The sequence below is a fragment of the Brassica napus genome, chromosome A7 (assembly GCF_020379485.1).
Source record: "Brassica napus cultivar Da-Ae chromosome A7, Da-Ae, whole genome shotgun sequence".
Classification (NCBI taxonomy): Eukaryota; Viridiplantae; Streptophyta; class Magnoliopsida; order Brassicales; family Brassicaceae; genus Brassica; species Brassica napus.
Window position 1 is genome coordinate 23,286,569 of NC_063440.1, and position 21,136 is coordinate 23,307,704.

A 21,136-nucleotide genomic window follows, 5' to 3' on the forward strand; every position below is an offset into this window, starting at 1 on the left:
AGGAAAGAAAAAACAATTACCTTTTATTGTGGCGGAGAGAGAGTTCAATAGTTAAATGGTAGACACAGAGAATACATCTGTCAGAGGCTGACTCATTGTGATTGATGCCTTATCTTTCTCACTTTTTCCTACGTGTGCCCCAAAAGACTCTCACGCATATCCACTACTTAGCTGACACGTCAGCTCTCTCTCTCCATCACTTGCCTCTTTTTAAGGCTTGCTTCGTCTCTTTACATTCAACCCTCTCTACTCTTCCTTGTCTTAACAAAAACAAAAAACAAACCCTAATTATTTCTTTTAAAAATTTCTCCGCTATGGAAGTTCCAATGATTAATAGAATTAGAGATTTCGAAGTGGGCATAAACTCAATAAACGATCCTTCGTTCCTCTCTCGATCTGTCGCTGTTTCCGGTATCGGAAAGCTACACCAAGCTTACGGTTTCTGGAAATGGGGAGCTTTGATTATTGCATTTTTAGCTTATTTCACAAATTTTATTACAAGACTCAAGAGTTTAGTTGTTAGGTTAAGAAAAATAGATGTCTCCATCTCTTCCCCAACTCTTTTCGATGATTACGACAGCGACTCAGACGTTTCTTGTTCTTCGTCCGCTTCTTCAGACGATGAAGATGAAGATGGAGAAGAAGATGATGATGAAGACGAAGAAGACGTTGACTCGATCTATAATCGTGGATGGGTCAACGGAAGCTTCCGCGTGAGAGGATCCGATCAGGGGCAAAAGGGTAATTTCACGTGTTTTAATGGTAGCTTCGGAGATTTGTTCTCGTGGCCGGATCTCGGCGGGATCGGATCGAGCGGAGTCGTGAAACTTTGGGATCATTTAGATGTAGACGGCGGCGATGAGGACGGAGACGGTGAGAATGTGGTGGCGTCGTTTCTCAGGAACTGCAGCTCCTCCGCTTCGCCGTCGTCGTTTTTTCTGACGGCGGAGAAGAAAGGTAGCGACACCGTCAAAGTGGATGCGTGCGATCCACGCGCGGGTTTTCGGATGCCGGCGTTGCTGGCGGAGTGGAGGCAGCCGGGGAGGTTTCTCGGGAATATACTCGGAGTCGACGTCGGCGGGGTGGAGAAGATATACGTTAGGGATGATGTCAGCGGGAAGATCGCCGTGGGAGATCTGAGAAGGTTTAACGGTGCGTTGACGGACTTGACGGAATCGGACGGTGAGACTTGGTGGGACGCTGACGTCGTTATCGGAGGCTAAAGGCTTTTGTTGACAAGATGCTTTAAATAATTACGATTTGATTGTGACGGTTGCGTCTATAAAGATTCAAACGCGAATATGAAAAACGAGAACGACGAACGTTTTGTAAATAATTTGTCTGTTTGCTTCTCTTCAGTGCTTATTTTAAATTTTGAATAAATCATCCTCAGATGATTTTATACAAAAATTTTAAAAAAATCGTGTGTTTGGTTTGGTCGGTTACTTCACTTGGTGTGAGTGGCTCAATTATGCGAAGCTGGCCATGTGGCCGGTTGCGAATTTCTAAATGGTTTCTGGAATTAATAATGCTTACGAGATTAAAATACAGTCTAGGGAAGAAACAACAACGGAGTGTTACAAAAAAACAAAAAAAAAAAAAAGGGAAGAAACAACAACGGTTAAAAAACAATTTAGAGGATAATGTCGTGAAAAATATGGATAGGACTCTAGGACTTGTGGAACTGTAGCTGAAAAAATGGTAGTACAGTATTGTCATACTAATTTTATGAATCAAAAGCAAAGCAGAGAGAAAAAGCACATATTTTGTTATTCGATAAGAAAATATACAAAGGAACAAAACAAGAAGAAACTTTAATACATGTGGGAAAACATTAATAATAAGTTAATAACTATCACTTGCCACTTTTTCTTGTGAATCCTCTTGTATGTGTTTCTATCCTCTACTTACACTTTTTAGTACTAATATGATGGGAAATTTGAAAACTTAAGTTCACTAGCCTTCTCTAGATTGCTTTCGAGTACATTTCTATATCAAAATACATGTTTTGTTTTATGAGGATAAAAATCTAAGTCATCTGACTCATCTCAGTCCAGAAATATACATTTCCATGGATCATTTAGTATATAAAAGAAAACAAAAACATACCCAAACTTTTAAGCCAGTGAAAACTATCTAATTTGTTTCATTAGAAGCATAACATTGGAAAAAATAAACGGAAAATGCAAGAAGGAAGTGGGAATACCATGCATTAAGACGCCATGAGTTTTTCTGTTGTGATCCCTCAAATTTTGACATGCCAAATTGATGTTTTTTTTTTTTTTTTTGTCATTATAGAGTTTTGAAAAAACATAGCACCATCAAAGAATGGGAGGAGGATCAATGTAGCTAATCAAAATAGATAAAACCAAAAAACAACACTCCAGTAGGAGAAAAGAAAACCAGAGATAAGGAGATCCAGAGAAAGCGTAAGCTCTACGTAGGAGAAAAGAAAACCAGAGATGCCAAAATTGATGTTTAATGAAATGATTATAGGTAAACTAGCAATTATTGAATTGAGATGGTTTCTCAAAGTCAACATGAGAGCCACATATTTGGTGCTAGTAGACGTAGTAGGAGTTTCAATGCATTTCATATGGAGATGGACAGTCTTGTGTGAACTATCAACTATGTTTACTTGTTTAGTCTTTGTACAGCGTTCCAAAGAAAAGTCTTTGTAAGAAGAAAATATTTTTAGTTTGAATTAAAACGGATTGTGCAGATTTGCTAATTATGATCAAAAATATGGTGGATTGGCCTTCTATCAAGTCGAAACTTAACTTACTTTGTGTATTAAACATTGATTCAGACTTTAGGTTTGTTTTAGTTTCTCATAGTTTAAATGTTTATATGGATTATCGTGGCTATCGGAAAGTTCTCACTTCACACCAGCATTTATTCGTCTGGTATGGATTGCCTTGCTCCTGATTCCTGAATGATATAATTTGATGGGATATTTTATGTATGATATGCTACAATTTTGGTAAACTGAATTAGAAATGGGATTAAAATGAGTCAACAATAAAAGACCACATATTAATGTTTAAATTCGTTTAATTTTTATATTATAAATTTTCTTGGTTTATGAAATAGTATTCAAAAAATATATATATATACATTTATATATATGTTAAGAAAAAAACTTAAAATAAAGCACACGGGGAGTACTTTATGTTATTTTCCAAAGTATTTTACATGAAAATCATTAAGGAAGATTAGTTTTTAAATTGTGATCATATAAACATTTATCTGCGACTTCATCAATGTTGGGCTTGTACCCGAAAAAATCGTAATGGGCTATAATTATTATTATATGGACATTCACATGGTTCGCGCTTTCCTTTTTGAGAAACGAATCTCAGATCGATGGGCTGAAAAATGATCTCCCTCGCAACATGCCCATGTTCATTCTCAGTATTTGGTAATTCTCGAGTCATTATGATTAAGAGTATGATTAATTACATCCAAAAAGGAGCAAAAACATAAGAGCTTATTACAATGAGTACACAACCTTGGCCTTTGCTTGCATAGCTAATGCCTCTAACGCTACATCAACCGCATCTGGCAAATTATAGTTAGTAGCGTTTGGGTGCGCATAAGTCATTTTCGGGATCATTGCAATAACAGCTTCCCTCATTTGAACCACGTCACTCTCCGAGATCCTCGAGAGTTCTTGTTCTATTAGAGTACTGTTCTTTTCGTCCATAAACACTGAGTAACTCCTTTTGTCGTCAGGAAGATACCACATGTATTGTGTATACATAGTGTGTGGTGAAAAAAACACCGGTATGCACCCGGCTAACATTGCATCGAATGTTGACCTACGTGTGAACGAGTCACCTGGTGCTTGTAGGCAAAACCGTGACCGAGCCATCACTCCTAATACCGTCATCGGGTCGTGGCACCTACATTAATTAGCCAAATAATTAAGTTTAATATTAATAACATTTTCTAATGAATTTTACCCCCAAAAAAAACATTTTCTAGTGAAGACAATTTAAATGAATGCACGAAACACTTCGAATACGGTTGCACACCTAATTTTATTGTTGAATAATTGACAGAGAGCTAACCAATGAAAACGTAACGTAATAAAGTAACCGTTCGTGGCAGTCGTTGTCATTTGTAAATACAAATTATGTTGAAATTGATGATTATGGTCCCCGTCAATATTGAAATCGAAGTCCAGGGTAATAAATAATAGAGACAACTGTCAAATTTACAGAAGTAGAAAATGGAAAAAAAAATATCTAACCTGGACCCTCCACTTTCACACTTGAGAAGCTCACAACGGCTTGAGTCAGCGCATTGTCTGATCAGCTCGTCTCTAATGGCTGCTTTCTCCAAGCCCTTTCTCGGACCACCGACAAAACTAAACAAATGTGGTCTCTCAACCCTTCTCATCTTGTCTTGCCACGTCAACATCTCTGCTGACGTGTACGGGTGAAAATACGAGGGATACGGTATACCAAACTGGTTGTCACCGTCCCACGGTTGCCTCTCCACAGTCAGCACCGACATGTTCCTGACAAGTGGCACCTGCATGAGTATGTTTGCACCAAAGTCAGTGCTTGCTTCGTCACTAGATCGCATGAAATCCCAAGCTGTTCTCCCAAATGCCAAGAAATGATCTCGACCGTTGCTTCTCCCCCACCATCTTTGACCACTCATGTAGTCAACTAATCCAACGGCTAACTCGTCGCGCTTCGTTAGGTTTTGTTCTCGGAACACGCTTGATGCGTAGAGCCCACCGTAAAAAGGAACGTAGAAAATATCGGCATTGTTTGGCTCCCACGTGCGGCACGGATGGTTTTTAACACGTGCGTGAAAAATCATCTCGGCTATGAACTGGTGCGTAGCGAACCATGTTTCGCTGTCGCCGCCGCCCGGGTGGAGAGGTTGGCCGAGACCGTTGTTAGCCACGTGAGGACACATGTCGGTATATATGTTTAAGTGTCGGCAGTTTTGGAGGAGGTTGGTGTTAAACTCTTTGGGAAGATCGTAGACGTAGACGGTGAAGTTTTGTTCGCACGTGCGGGGGGGTGATGAGGCTGCAAATGATGTTGTTTGCGGTGGAGAAGTGAATGGGGAAAGGAGAATCAAAAAGATGAGACAAATGGAGCAGAAGAGAAGAAATGTGGGGACTGTTAACTTAAGGGCTTCTCTGTTTTTAGAGTATTTTTTCTCTTTCTCCTCCTTCTCTGGCCAGAGATCGATCTTGACATGCTTCTTGTTGTAAGCCATAGCAATTAGCAAATGGAGAGGAAGAGAGAGGAGAGGTGGAAATGAATAAGTAGACGTTAAATAGTGAAAGAAATAAGAGCGTTACTTTGACGGTGGAACATGTAATCTGGGATGATTATATTAAATGACATAACATTTTTGTATGCTGTCCTGCATTATTCACGGAAATAATGGGCTTGACTATATGTGTTAATTTAAATAATAATGAAATTATAGAACAGTCGAATGATTTAATAGCGAAAATAGAGGAAATAAATAGTTTATTATTCACATAGTTGTTGATTTCTTGTTCACATTCACACTAAAACGCCAAAGTTTTGGTTTGGTTTTGAAATGTTTTAGTCTTTATTTTACGAAAACACCACCAAATCTTTATGAATGTCTTAAATAGTAAAAAATATTGTATATCATTCACCAGTAATACATTTCAAAAATAGTATTTGTTATTGTGGCAAATACCGATTTTTTTTCTTACACGCAACTGATAAGAAAGTTTGCTGGGTATCAAACTATAGAAATCCCAAATGGTGGTTGACGAAGACAAATACAAAGAAATGGAAATGGTGTATTGTAAGGACATTACATCTGTAAACTAGTATCTAATAATAAATTGGGAAACGAATATTGCTGACAAGATACATGTTAAGGGAAATTATCAAGACAAAAGAAATCAAAAACTACTAGTGATAATTGTGCAACCTAGAGTTTTTATATTCTAATTGCAATTATTTTAATCGATAGAAAAACGTTTTAAATGTTACAAATTGGCTTCTAGATTCGAGGTCTCCAATATAATTAGATATTTTTAAAAATATGATTTCATGCATTAAATTTTGAAAAAAAAAATATTTTGGCATCTGGTCTAACCAATAGTTGATTTTTAATTGCCTGTATTTTGAAAAACGTTCAGGCATTATATGGAAATTTTTTTGGCGTTTTTGTCATCCAGAAATAAGAATGCATTTTCCTCATAGATATATGATAGCATTTCCATAAAGCCCATCATTCTGAGTCCAAAGTTTGAGGCCTTCAGAAATGGGGGCCTTGTTATTTTAAAAGATTTTCATGAATTTGAAATGGTTAATATTACGCTACGTTTATGAAACAAACTATGTATTATTTCATGTATCCGAACTAAGTAAAACCTCTATAAATTAATACTTGATAAATTAATAATCTCTATAAATTAATAAATTTTGTCGGTTCCAATTTGGACCGGTGTAAAATATGACACAAATCGATAAAATAATAAGATAATAATATTATTAAAACTCACATGTAAATATATATAGTACCATTAAAATCATAAATTAATAATATATCTCTATATATATTTTATATAAGTACAGACTAAACATTATATTGTTGGTTTTATATTCACAATGAAAATATTTTTATTTTTTTAATATTTTAATATATTTTAATAATATTTCGTAAAATTATATCAAAAACCACATAACAATTCTATGAAACATAACAATATACACCAAATAATATAATAAAATAATATGAAAGTCAATTTTTAAAAATTTAAATAATTTGTATACGGTAAAATCAAGTATTTTTTATTTTATTAATAAAAATAGAAAAAATCTAAAAAAGAAAACTTTTGTAAATTAATATCTCTATAAATTAATAAAATTTTAAAGTTTCAATATTATTAATTTATAAAGGTTTTACTGTATCTTCGTTGTTCATTTCGATTATGAATCATTGTTTTAATGATAATATTTAATTACCTTTACCGATGATATCTTATTTGATCAAACTGAATAATACCAAGAAAATCAAAATATTTTATTTAATTAGGCGAGGAGAAGTTTCTCTTTGAAAAAGGTACTGCAATCATAATTACCAAACTTGATTTGTATCTTTTAAGCCATTTTTGTATAAGAACTCACAATGTTCTCTTTTACAATACAGATTACAGCAATAGTTAAATATGTAATCATTTTGTATTTAAATTAATTATAAAATGTAATAAAATAGCAAGAAGAGTATTGTTACAAAACTATTTGTTGCTATTTAGTGTTGTAGCAAGGGTTTGATTTATGGTAAATTATGATTAATATAGTTACAACTTACAAATATATTTGTAGATATGGCGTGGGAGGATAGCTATAATTATCCATGTTTGGACGATATTTATAAACTCCTACAAAAATATTTGTGGCTCGACATAGCTATTGATCAAACAGCCACACATTTTTGGTCATATGTACAATTAACTTCAATTAATTCTTGTAGTGTAACCAAGACAATCAAAATGTTTTATTTAATTCCTTGTTCAAGAAAACTTGTACACCTAATCAGAGGCGTGCCTACAGTGTATTGAAAAAGGCATTCGCTTTAGGCCCCCGAATAATATTACATTTTCTAGGGTTCCAAAGTTTAAAATAATTTCTAATTTAGTTGCTTAAACTTATTTCTAAAAAAAAACTTTTCACGAAAATTGAATAACTCAATTTCTAAATCCATATACTTTTTTATAGGACATAATATAACATATTTACGTAATAAATTTATTCTTGTAAGTGTTAAACTTATGTATTTTGCGAAGGTAATATATCGTATTAGGAAATTGTATTCTTTATAGTTGTATATAAATTTATTTTTAAAACTTGCCTTAGGCCCCCAAAACCCCCTAAAATCCTTCGCATGGCACTGCACCTAATAGTTTACTTCCTTTTCATCTATAGTATGGCATTGCTTTATATACAGGAAAGGACAATGTTTAATGAGAGTTCTTCTGCGTGTTTCAGAAGAAAACAAATGAGAAAAAAATTTGAACCAAAAAAAAAACAAATGAGAGGAAAAAAAAATTGAGCTAATTAATATATGGTATATAGAGTAGCATGGTTGCATGCGGCAAGGCTAGTGTATGTCTATTTATAATAACTGTTTCAGATCTTCAGATATCAAAAAGGAAAATCTCTTCTTTCCTATTTTCATATCATAGGGTATAGGTAAAATAACATAAATTACTGTGACAGATCTTAGTATCGACAACGTACCTCACTGTTTTCACATTATTTTCATCAATTTATTTACATACGTATATGTTATAAACATAATTAGGTAGATGTATAGATTGTACTTGAGTAAGAAAAAATGGAGATATATATATTGGACGGTTTGATGAGGGCGTATTTAGGGCGTATTTATGTATACACATAACCTACCTCCTAGTAGACTTCTAGTCCTAGCTTCAGTAGGAGCAGAAAGATACAAAATTTCGAGTTACATCAATAAATATATTTACCAATGATAACAACAACTCGGTCTTTTACCCTTGAAGTCTTAACTTACAAATATATTACGAACAGTACATTTAAATGAGTAACAATATCTGATTCAATCTTTCTAAAATAAAAATAAAAGATTCTGATACAATCATCCACTATAACCACAAATCAAGATCAAGTGCACGTGACTATATATAATCTTATAAAAGTTTCCAAGAGATTTTAATCAAGTAAACATAGACTTTTTTTTTTGAAAACAAAAAGTAAACATAGACATATGAATTAAACCTAAAGGAAAAAAAAGAGAAGAGCATGCATCAAATGTAAATGTAAAATGCAAAATGAGAAAACAGATACTAAGGCAGCAACTTTAAACATTCTTCTGTTTCTTAGACTGCACGACGGTCCAGTGTGTTTTGAATCGATGGCAGTGTAGATTGATTGCTATTTAACAGTTAGCTGCAACATTTTTAGTGTAGTTCTGAGCCTATCACTAGGTCCAAATCATACCGAGTTCTATACATATTGCATCTATGTATTCATCTATACGTGTTACATTTTTCGTATGTATTTATCTATACATGTAGATGTGGTAGATAGCGGACGTAGAATCCCGAGATAAATCGGAAGAAAGGTACGGGACGAAAACGTTTTTGCTTGACGGATCTGTCTCTGCGTGTGTGCTTTTGGCTTTAGCGATGCGAAATATTTGTAATTAGTTAAAGTTGTCTTTACATTGCTTTATTTTTCTGTTTTTTCCTCTCTTTCTCTCTCTCTCTCACTCATTCTTTGTCTAAAAACCGTGACTTGTTCACATCTTTCGTTCGTGCTTCATTTTCTTAGCTTTCTTTTTTCTTTATTTTTCATTGAAATGATGATAATATTCTATTGTCTTTTTTTAACACCTCCCGATAATTTTTTTTTGTTGCAAAAGACACCTCCCGATAATATTCTATTGTCACAACCATTTTGTTCAATTTTCCTTGTAATCACCGTTTTACCTATATATTAGGAATTGTACAATACGCGCAACTATTTTCTAATATTATCACGTTTAACATTAAAAATTGCATTCATCATTCCTTTTTCTCTATCACGTTTAATTTATATATAATTGGATTTGAGGAACATATATATTATTTTACATTTAATAGTGTTTTTATTAATTTTTTTGTTGATTAAAAAAAATTATAGTGATGAAGTAGTATGATCTGTAACATCTATTCTTACGGTAGACAGATTATTAACCATAATTTTGAATTAATTGATTTATTTAAATAAAAATTTAATATCATTTGAGAAAAAAAATCCTTACAAACTTTAGACAAAAAAAATATTTATATAAGTTAATAAATATTTTCTAACTTTATATAGAGGTTCACCCATTTTATGACTAACTGAGGTACAATAAAAGTAAAATAAAAATAGGCTATGAAATATCGTGTTCATTTCGATAGCCAGTAATAGCCAAACTGATTGCGTTCATGCCTGATTGTGTTTACCGGGAAAAATTTGGCTGGTGCATATATATGTAAGTATATAACCACGCGATTAGATGATTCCCTAAACCTTGGCTATTATCCACGAATTAACAACCAAATGGGCACAAAAGCACACAAACTCTTACACCTCTTTTTTTGTGGTAATAAAATAATGAGAATTTTTTCATCCGAAAAAAAATTAGTAAAGAAAATATCACAATACTGGATTTGAGTGATTTTGGTTTCTGACTTTTATTTCTAGATTAGTTTTTCTAAAATTTGATTTGTAATTTCATTTGGTTCTTGGTTTTGTCTATATATATTATATCGTTTTAGTTTAAGTTTTCATAAGTTTAAATATAAATATTAATTCACAAAAATATATATAAAGATTATCAAAATTTATCAACAACATAATTAAAAATAGTTAACATTAAGTTAATTTTATTGATAAATTCGAAAATATATTTAATTTTCTGTAATTGTGTTTATTAGATTTTAGATATTTAGAAAAAAAAATTTAGTAATTCGGAGTAGTTATTACCATTCTTTTTGTTTTGTCATAACTGTATTCATATCTATTAAATATACATTTGTAATGAGAAAAGAAATATAAAATTGCGACACTTATTGGGATAAACTTATTATACGGTATTGATATCCAAGGAATTTCAAAGCTCTTTCGTCCAATATTTAATTTTATTTTATTTTATTTTTTGGTCAAAAATAAATAAAATAAAATAAAATATTCATTTGGACAACATTCTTTTGAGTTGACATAACCCTAGAGGATTCAATCATGAATTAAACAAACGATAAAATAATAAAGTATTCATTTGTATTTTGTAGGATCGGCCGAAGCTACATAAGAAAAATGTCCAATCAGGTCGGACTACTGATAGACTGGTTTGGGTTAACATATATAGCGAGACAAAGATATAAAATTTGGGGGCTGAATGTGATCCCGTCTATCTCAAATCACATCCCATTCCTTAATTATCTAGATTGTTTTAACATTGAGAAATATAATTAGGTCGCACATACTGAATCTCTGGAAATCATGAACATTTCTACAGTTATATTTGTCAATTTTTTTACGGTATTACGAAATGAATGAATGATAGATTTCAGTAAAAATTGTTACTGGTAGAAATTTTGAAACCAATAGATATTATGTTATTATGCAGCAAGGACCAGTCTAGGACTACAATACAAAAATACCGAATAGTATAGCACATTTGTTTCATAAATGATTTTGCACTTTTTGCACATCTGATCATAATTCTTAAACCATCTGAGATTGTATTATCGTATCTCACATGGCGAACTACGTTACAATATATTATCACCATGTATAGTTACATTTATAGTACGTGTAGTAACACTTATTTAATTTCAATATATACATGTGCATGTGCATGTGCATCTATACTAAACATACGTGAAGACAAAGAGTGATTCGTACCCATCACACGTTGCTTCGTACGTAGAGACCCATCTCTGTTATTACCTACATATGCTTCTTCAAATAGTTTTCCGTACAGTTAAACAATGCTAGCTAACTCATGACATCACAAAACCAATTAATACATGTTATCTCGAGGCTTGACCCAATTTTTTGTTCGGAAGATCAAGTTAGAGATTCGCCTACACCTCATCTATCTCTTTCTCACACACACTCTCTCTCTATATATGTAGTTATAATTTAGGTATTATTGGTCAGACTAAGTTTTTTTTTAAAACCATTGGTCAGAATAACTAAGAAGCGGTAAATATTTAAATATGCTCGAGGCCATTAAATATGTATACATTAAGTTTTATATAACTTTTTACATTCCGTGTATACAAAATTTTGGTTCAAAATAATATGTTAATAAATGTTGTAAATCATTTATATTGGATCGGACAAATGATCATCATAGCCACTAATATGTTGTAGAAGGCTTTTGTGATTTTATTTGTTGTTACTGTCAAAGATACAAAACTTGCCGACAACAACATAAACTATATCTAAGCATTTTCTTTCTATTCAGTAATTGGAAATCAATGCTACTGTATTTATTTTCTGCTAATGAGCACAAAATCTTAATTTGGCATACATACTAATTTTAAGTAGGAATGGTTAATTAAGGTAATATTAAATATAACATTTCTAATGAAAGGGTTCAACAACTTCTTTTAAATAGATTTTTTGGAATAATTCCCTTTTCACATTATATATTTTATCTTTAATTATTTTTATTTCAATAATTTGTGTAATTTTATCAAATTACATATAAAATACATTTGTCTCCTATCATATGCATTCAACATATATAAAATACATCTAATAATCTTATGAAAAGGAAATATTTTCATCTTTTTAATAAAAATATTTTAAAAGTATAATCTAAAAAGATTTTTTTTTTGTACATTGATAATTATATAAATTAATAAATTAGCATAGTCTCAACAATATTAATTTATAAAAAAATATTGTAGCATATATCTGATCCCTTTAGGGCTTGCAAAAAGTCCATTCTTTTTGTCAATTGCTGAAATAAATACTAATAACAATAATAATAATAATAATAATTTGTCAAAAAATGATTTTTTGTTTCGAATCGTTATTTTTTATATATTGACACTGACATATCCGAACACGATTTTCTCACCACAAAAAACATCGTCGACGCAATCATGATTTACTTTAAGCTAGTAATACATAAATTAGCTGATTATGTATAGCAAATAAATACATATGTTGCATATAAAAGGCCCTAATCTTTTTTTATGAGAAAAGGCCCTAATCTTTTTATTTTTGCACAAAAGAGCCTAATCCAAATCAAAGAATCTGAGTTATTTTTTTAAAGAAAATTATTGTTTTAAACGAAGCATATATTTTTTAAGAAAAAGGGAAGATTAGCTGATAGAATAGTAGAGTGCAGAAAATGCAGAAGGGAAGTTTTACTGGTTAGGGGAATTCAGCTGGCATCTAACGGTCTCCATTGGATCTAGTTACTTCGTGCTTACACTTTTATAACTATATAATAAATGTTATATTTATATATATATATATATATAAGCAAATGGAAAATCTTTTTTGATTTTTATTTTGAACAAACCAACCACCAAAACCCAATTCCCTCCAATCCCCAATCCTCATAGCTAGGTTCAGGCCAAAGTAGCTGAGAGTTGTAGATGAGCTCAGATAAATTAAGGCTGTTCCAATCTCACTACACAATGTATCATATTTTAAGAACACAATCTTTCTCTCTACTCTCTCTCTTTCTGACCCATTTGTCCGGTTCCTATGTCCTCTCGTTGTTATCTATAATATACATTGCAAAAGCTTTATTTTTTTTTTTTTTTGAAAAAGGGCTTTCATATTAAAACATAAATATTACAAGGATAAGACCTCGGGTCTTATAGTGGAAAAAGTTTGCACGAAACAAGCTTCGTGTAGTGTTTAGACCCTATCCAATGAACAAAGGTAGTGACTAGTGAAACCATAAAATGGGATAAGAATCAGTAGCTAATGAGATGAACCACGGCCACCACGGCCGCGCTTTCCCCTCCCTTGCACTGTCTTCCATTCCATGCTCTGGTACTTGATTGGAGGTTTTGATTCCCTCCCACCTCTTGTCAAGCTGATTGAGTTTGGAGGCTCAATCTCAGCTTCATCCACATTTCCTAACACTGAAAATCGAGAAGAGCTCTCAAAAGCACAATGTATAGGTGTTGTGGTCATCAGATCAACAACTAAAGATTCAATGACCTCGTTGTTGGTAATTTTTGATGGATAACAATCCATAATCGGAGTAGCAGTAGGAGTAGATTGTGAATCTACTAATGTGTCGGGAGGAGTAGCTGAAGTAAGCGGAGAAGCAGGCTTCTCTAGTTGTGAGGGAGAAGAAAAAGATAATGTGGTAGTCTTTAAGTTGGATGTGCATACCTCTGGAGACGCAGTAGGATTTAAAGTAGAGTCATGAGCAGTATCTATTGGATCTTGGATAGTAGCAGTGGGATCAGCTCCAATAGAATCTTCTGAATGTTTACTTTTAAGAATATGATCAATATCCACTACCGGGACCTCATTGCTAACAACAATCGGATGCTGTGGCAAGTTTTGCTCATCTGCCGGCTTTGAAGGTAAGAGACACCTCTTCTCTTTGTGGCCTAGGTTACCACACCTTTCACACATAGAAGGAATCCATGTGTACTCGACCTCAACAAGAAAAATGTTTCCTTGTTTATCATCAAGTGCAATTATCTTTGGAAAATCTCTATCCAATTCCATCTCAACCAAAACCTTTGCTTCACCCATACTCGTGGGATCAAGTCGAGGTTTGTGAGTTAGAATGGGTTCTCCAAGGCCTGAAGCAATATGACTAATCCCTAGTCTAGAGTAGCAACAATCAGGAATCTGTTTCAAGTTGACCCATACCGGTAGTGTTGATATTTCTGGGATTTTGAAAGAACCTTCTGGAGTCCATGGAAGGACGAAGAGCAAACAGTCGTCAATATGCCAAACTCCACGCTGAATAACCCAATGACGAGTTGGTTCATGCGGGATATGAAACATGTAAGATGATTCTCCAATCTTCTTACAACTAATCTTACAGCTCCTTCCCCAAATTCTATTAACCACAGCATGAATTAAACCACCTGGCGGTAGAGAACACTTGTGGAATTTTCCTATGATGTACTCGTCCTTATTCTCTGGACCAAGCTTAAGGACCTTAGAAGGAATAGATATCTCAGGAGTACCATCAAGTCGATAAGTCGGAGATGCTGCTCGATAAAGATTCCGTGATTGGGGACTCAATCTCGCAGCCCACGGGAATCGAAGACTACCGTCAGGTTTTAGCTCAGGAAGCGGAAGTTTCTCAACCGGAGGCATTAAGGTACGAGTTGGCTGCTTGGTTTTTGGCTTCTTGTTCAGAATCGCATCATTTAAGGTTGGCCAAAGAGCAGCTAACTGATTACCTACTTTTGCCAGTTCATTATCTGTTGGAGTACTTGGGGTCGTAGGTGTTGCTGGAGGTTTAAAGAGGAGGGGTTTTGCCCAAGCACCTAAGGTAGGGACAAATACCGTTTCTTGATGAGAAGATTCCGACTGCGTATTCTCCGTGATATCAGTATCTACAGATCGCGTCCTCACGCTTTGTAGTTGTGGTGACTGGGTAGAGTCGAGGCCCGTGTCAACAACTGGAGAGACCATAAATCCTTCTCCTTGTCCTTCGGAGTTTTCCAACGTACGGGAAGGGTCAACGCCTGAGAACACAGCCGACGGTGAAGAAGCGATATCTGAGCCTATGGTCTGGACTTGAGACATTCCAGTAGTTGTGTTCAACAAAACCGACGACGCGGAAGGCATCGAAACCAGAGACAGCGAGCCTCCACAGACCGAATCCGTCAGAGCCGGTGAGGACACGGTCAGCAGAGAAGAAGAAGACATGGCCGACGGCGAAAGCAGAGACAGAGGTTTGACGACAGGCTCATTTACGTTCTCTGAAACAGAAATTTCATGTCCGACGACGTTTGATGACGAAGGCAGGGGAGCATCGATCCCTGACTCCATGGAGATAACAGGAGAGAGGTTGGTGGAGAGGAGAAGAGAGGACGCTGGAACTTCTCTATCGACGACGATTCACCGCGGCCTCGCCGAATTTCAAGTCGGAGATTTGTTAGGTTTCGCCTTCTTTGTCGCAAGTTGGGGGCGCGTGGGGTTCACGTGTGTTCTTAGAAAACAATAATTTTCAATCTCAGAAAAAATCAAAAGCTTTATTTTTCCTTAGATTAATCACTTCCCTTGTGTATCCATAAATGGAAACATTGTTAAACGTTCACCTTTTTAATACTATCCAATAGGTTCACTCCCCCCATAATGGTCCCTCGCATATTCTAACTCTTGTTAATATGAATTGATTTAAGATCAGTTGGCATCTGCGGTTCAGTACTATAGTTTTGATGATTTTTATTCATTCCGCACTAAAATGTAGCATAATATAAATCACAATGTTAGGTATATCAATAAAAGACATAAACAAAAATGTGGCCGAGATTATTAGATCCTAATATCTTTATTTCAACTAAAATAGAAGAAAAAAGAACAACAACAACAACAACAAGCGGACAATTGGCTGACAACACATGTAGGATCCGTGGCGTTTAGACAATTCGAGACCCTACTTTCTCGACGACTTAAACAAAATAAGAGAACAAGAAAATACCCTAAGAGAAGAAAATAAATAAATAAAAGAAGCAGAAGCAGAGGGAACATGTTAAAACTCAGAGCGAGTGATGATCTTGAAACCGGTTCATTGGTAACCTAAGAGAGTGATCCAAACGCTGCCGTGAAGCGTCACCATCACGAACTTGTGGCGGTTCCAGCGGGGGCGCACGGACTATGGCGGAGCCACGGTTAGAAAAACCGGTCTGATCAATGGGTTCACCGACGCAAGTGTAGCTTGATTCCACAGGACCACCAGCCATGTAATTAACGGTTGTTGTTGTGGGAAGATTAGGGTTTGGAGAGATGCTTCTATTGCCTCGAAAGGATTGGCTGAAGTAATAATCATTCATGTTGTTGTAGGGCGAGTATTGGTTTGAAGAGTATTGATATGGTGGTTGAAGCGGTTGGGGAACCAAGTTTGTTGAGGAGCTTCCGGTATATAGCATCGGTGAAGAGTAAACCGACCGGTATATTGTTGGATCTGCGGTTTGATATCTGCCAATAATTCCAATTAATTACACTAGCATTATTTATCATAAATAAGTACATTTAGCAATGTTTTTTTTTTCATAATTTGAAGTCAGGATGAAGAGAGTGTGTACCCGAAAGGTGTAATTCCTGGTGGGGTTAAGGTATCGTTACGGTAGACCAATTGACGGGCTTGATTCAATGTCTCCGTCTCCCTCTCTTTAAGTTTATAGACCCAAAAGAAAAAAAGGACATCAAACTAAGTCTTTAATGCAATATCTACTGGTATGAAGGTATAAGCAAGTATGGGACAACAAGCATCAACCAAAGAGAAGATTTATGAAAACTGTTTTTTTGTTTTGCACGAACTAAAAAGTGTGAATATAAAAGTGGATTATATGAAGCTTAGTAGACATGCCTTGTCGGTGGCGATTCATGTGGCCACCAAGAGCTTGGGATTTGCAGAACTTCAGTGAACAAAATCGACATTCATACACCTTCCCGCTCTCATCTTTCCCTTCTTTACTACCTTTCTTCTTTCTTTGACCTAATTAGCAACAAAACATCCCACGGCTTAATATATAATTCCACCACCACACAAGTCATTTGGATTCCACGTGTGATCCAAACTTTTACCAATAGACACAATATATATTACCAATTTAGTTATATATGCCCTTAATTATGTTTTGCCTGTTAATGATATATATATGTATAATATAACGTTGAAGTAATTAGGGTTTTCCAAGGTAAAAGTATACCAGAGGAAGAACCTTCCTCCAGGGTTTGCTTATTGCCATCTCTATAAGAATCATCTGGCAGATTGTTGAGGTCTAGGTAATTATCCTCATTCCTCCTGCCAAAAAAACTCAATAAAGAGAAGTGTGAGTTTAAAGATTAAGAAAATGAAAGATATAATTAAGAAAGTGGTTTTGTGGGGCATATACATAGTGGGAAATGAGAGATTGGCGTGAGATAAGACTTCTCTCCAAGAGCTAGAATAATTGAGGATATATCTTATAGGGGACTTTCAGTTGGAGGCTGCACCACAAAAGGAAGAGAAAAATGAGAGTAGTAAAAGTTAAAGAAGAGAGGTTGGGAAGTTTTCTATCAGTTTATCTGCCACAAACCCTCTCATTTCTCTCTCTCTCTTCTCCCTCTGCGTGTAGAAACTAAATAAACAAAGTGGGTCTTGTGACCTTACAAAGATATAGGTAGTGTGGGCTTAAGGGGTTTTAACTAAACCAAACCAGAGTGAAAGTGTTTGTGGTTTGTGTATGTGTTTGTGTGTGTGTGTGTGTGTGATGAAAGAGAGAGATGAGAGGGACATTTCCTGAGTGAAAGGAGATGCTAGGGCTACTAGCCTAGAACCCTATTACTGTGTAATTAATTCATGTTAAAAAGACAAACTCTTAATATTTTAAACTCTTTTTTTTAAGAAATCAATGAGTTTTGGACCTTCTCTGTGTATATATCTTCATATTGAAATCAAAATCGAATACATAAATCTTCTTTCAACATGTTAAGTTAATTATCCCATTCGTAAATCGTTTATATATATTTTTTTTTTACCAAAGGTCTTACGGACTTTATAAATTCTCTAGGTCGAAGATCAGAGAAAGTAACTCGTCAATAATACTCAAAATTACACACATAATGGAAGGAACCCTAATTAAGTGTAAGTTACACTTGTTAATATAATACAAAGCATCTAAAAAGAAGCAAGATAGTACTTTGTCAACAATGAATTAAATGTGGAAAGCCACATCTAGCGAATCATTGTCTCTTGATAAAGAATCTTTCATGAATAGTTTGCAGCTTCAAGATGGTCCTTGATGGACTTGTGATCCTCACTTAAACACACAGAGGAAAGAACAAGTAACTAAAAGAGAATGGATTTTATACTTTTAAGGACAATCCGAGACATGGCTAGCTCTATGGTCCTGCTGCTTTGAACATTACGTTTTGAGAAGTTTTACAATAAATATGTGTATAACAAATATAAATGTAAGAAAATAGTTAGTAATGGTCCCCCATTTATAGATGTAATGTAATGGCGATAGGCCTCTCCTGGGGCATCCACATCAAAAAAAATTCAAATTGTTTTTTGTACCCTAGGGTTTTGCAAATGGGACATGCAAGTGTTGCTATCACATAACTAATTATTAGGGTCCTTTGTGATCTAAGTTGGATATGTATGTCCTCTTCTACATATCCTTTCCAATTGTGCTCCTAAATATTACATGCTTAATCTTTTTGTTAATAATATCAAATTTATGTAAAACATTAGAATGATAACAAGGTTTCTCCATTCCTACCGATATTTATCTTGTGGACATCTTACAGAGTGATCGTAAGGTTAGTGTAAGATCTTAGCTATAACACTGTCCTTGAGAGGAACACCTAAAGGTGTACAAAATTCCCAGTCACGGAAGCGTGCGAGTCACGTGCCAAATGGTTCGAAGGTCAAAAGACTCAAAACTTCAAAAACTCGTGCTCTCATGCCGACCTACACGAAATAAAAAGAATGTTGTCCAAAAAGTCAGGCTTAACACACCGTTATTTCACGGCGTTATATTTATCTAATACAGTGAATGGTGACGGACTGACGGGACGGAGATTTGATCGTTCCGGTTCATCAAAGTAAAACCAATCATAGTCGACACTAGCCATCTTTGGTTTCCACTTATTTTTATCATGAGACATGCAATAACAAAAGAAATTGCAGTTAATAAATGTGTAAATCGAACAAAACTAAACTAGTTTAAAGAAGTCTAGTTGTTGAAGAATTCATATTGGCATTAGGGGACCAGAGTTTGAATCGTTCCACTATAATTTTACATACGAATGGAAATCATAAAAGTACCAAATAGCCAGAAGTGCCGAGGATTAATATGAATTTTGGTTACGTGTCCCAAGACAAATGTTACGTCGGTATAACATACATGTATACGTATAGAGTACAATTATTATTTTTGTATAGAGTACAAATTTGAGTCAGGTACTACTTAATTAACATGTTAATGACGGGGCACCAAAGATATCGAGGATCTTATTCATATTGAGGATGTGCATGCTACTTATGAGTGGGAACAGAACCAAAAAAAAAAGTAGCGAGTGAGTGAGTGATGAGGAGAGAGAAGGGATCAGGTGAGAGAAGGACCACACTACTACTCCAAGACTGTCACGGCTAGTAAGCTAGGACTTGCAATCTCACCCTCTTCATGTAACATCTGCAACTCTCTTTCGGACAATCATACTTTTTACTCCTTTCTCTTACGTGGTCCTCCCCCCTCTCCCCTTTTCTTTTCAATTGGTTTTTTACCTTTTTCCTTTTACTTGTTTCTTCTCTCTCTTTTTGAACTTTTTATTGTGTTAAATTTTTTTATGTTAAACCTGGTCTAACCAACAATCCAAAATTTGGTTTTGTTAAATTTCTGAATTGAGAATGCGAAATAGAAGCTAATCGGCACAAACTATTTTTGTCCGGTTGAGATGATGATTACATTAGTTTCTATATTACAACTCCAAACAGGAAGAGTAATAGTCAATGAATTTATGTAGTCATGTCTTTTTTTTTTTTTGATCAACCAGTAGTCATGTCTTATACACCATAACGTACTAATATATAATGATCACCGTGATCAATGTAAAATAAATAAAAGAAGTATAAACGATAGTAAAACATAATCACAGTGCTTAGTGCTTACCAATTAGCACTATCCAATATCGTAATAATTAACTCCAAAAGAAACGAAAATATTACAAAAATCATCGAACTATGGGAACAGTTAGAAAAATAATTTTAATAAATACTCGTCAAATTTATCAGTTTTATATTTCACTTGAATTGTTCCCAATGTACTTATTTCTCTTAGTTACTCATCAGAGGATGAAGATGTACATCTGATGAGTGTACATTTATAGGCTAAAAGTACCTAGATGCTTTAATTCCAATTTCCATAATATTTAACTATAATATATATCTAGATTTTTATGTTACAAATATGCTGGCTTTCATATAACTATATATAACTATATATATATATAATAGAATCTTCTCTTTGTTTTCTTCTTTTTGTCACGAAAATAATAATATAATAGAATTCTCTAAAACATTTAAAACTGATATCCTAGTCATTTTTATACACTCTGGGAATTGTTTAATTTGGGGTTAGATCAAAGACAGCTAATTTTATCATGGATCCAGAATTAACTTCGATTCAAAATTAAACTTAGTTTCAATATATACCATCCCCTCCCCTAAACTTGATTTTGGCAACTTTCAGGATACTGCTCAAAATAACTAGAACTGCTCATTTGGTGATTCTGTAAAGATGTATGCATCCCATATCTTAGATTTGATCCTCTCCATTCGTAGCATTTTACTAAAGGTGGACAAAAAAACCGAACCGAGTCAAACCGAACCAACGAAACCAAAACCTATCGAAACCAAACCAAAGTTTATTATCAAATAGTTT

The 21,136-nt window shown here is 34.3% G+C and overlaps 3 protein-coding genes across 3 annotated transcripts; 1 reads left to right on the forward strand and 2 right to left on the reverse strand.

The window, feature by feature from the left end:
* The first annotated feature begins 108 nt into the window (after window positions 1-108).
* On the forward strand, window positions 109-1,450 carry LOC106354013. Its single transcript, XM_013793853.3, has one exon. The coding sequence runs from the start codon at window positions 315-317 to the stop codon at window positions 1,221-1,223; it is 909 nt and encodes a 302-aa protein (XP_013649307.2). The 5' UTR covers window positions 109-314; the 3' UTR covers window positions 1,224-1,450.
* A 1,965-nt stretch (window positions 1,451-3,415) lies between these two features.
* LOC106354014 (probable xyloglucan galactosyltransferase GT17) lies at window positions 3,416-5,415 on the reverse strand. The gene is made up of 2 exons (XM_013793854.3): window positions 4,256-5,415; window positions 3,416-3,905 (listed from the first exon to the last, which is right to left on the reverse strand). Exons 1-2 carry the CDS (start codon window positions 5,242-5,244, stop codon window positions 3,494-3,496), a joined length of 1,401 nt encoding a protein of 466 aa, XP_013649308.1. The 5' UTR covers window positions 5,245-5,415; the 3' UTR covers window positions 3,416-3,493.
* Window positions 5,416-16,019: 10,604 nt separating this feature from the next.
* On the reverse strand, window positions 16,020-18,422 carry LOC106357164 (zinc finger protein JAGGED). The gene is made up of 5 exons (XM_013796843.3): window positions 17,603-18,422; window positions 17,417-17,511; window positions 17,074-17,202; window positions 16,790-16,874; window positions 16,020-16,682 (listed from the first exon to the last, which is right to left on the reverse strand). Coding segments are annotated over exons 1-5 (750 nt in total). The 5' UTR covers window positions 17,605-18,422; the 3' UTR covers window positions 16,020-16,243.
* Window positions 18,423-21,136: the final 2,714 nt, after the last annotated feature.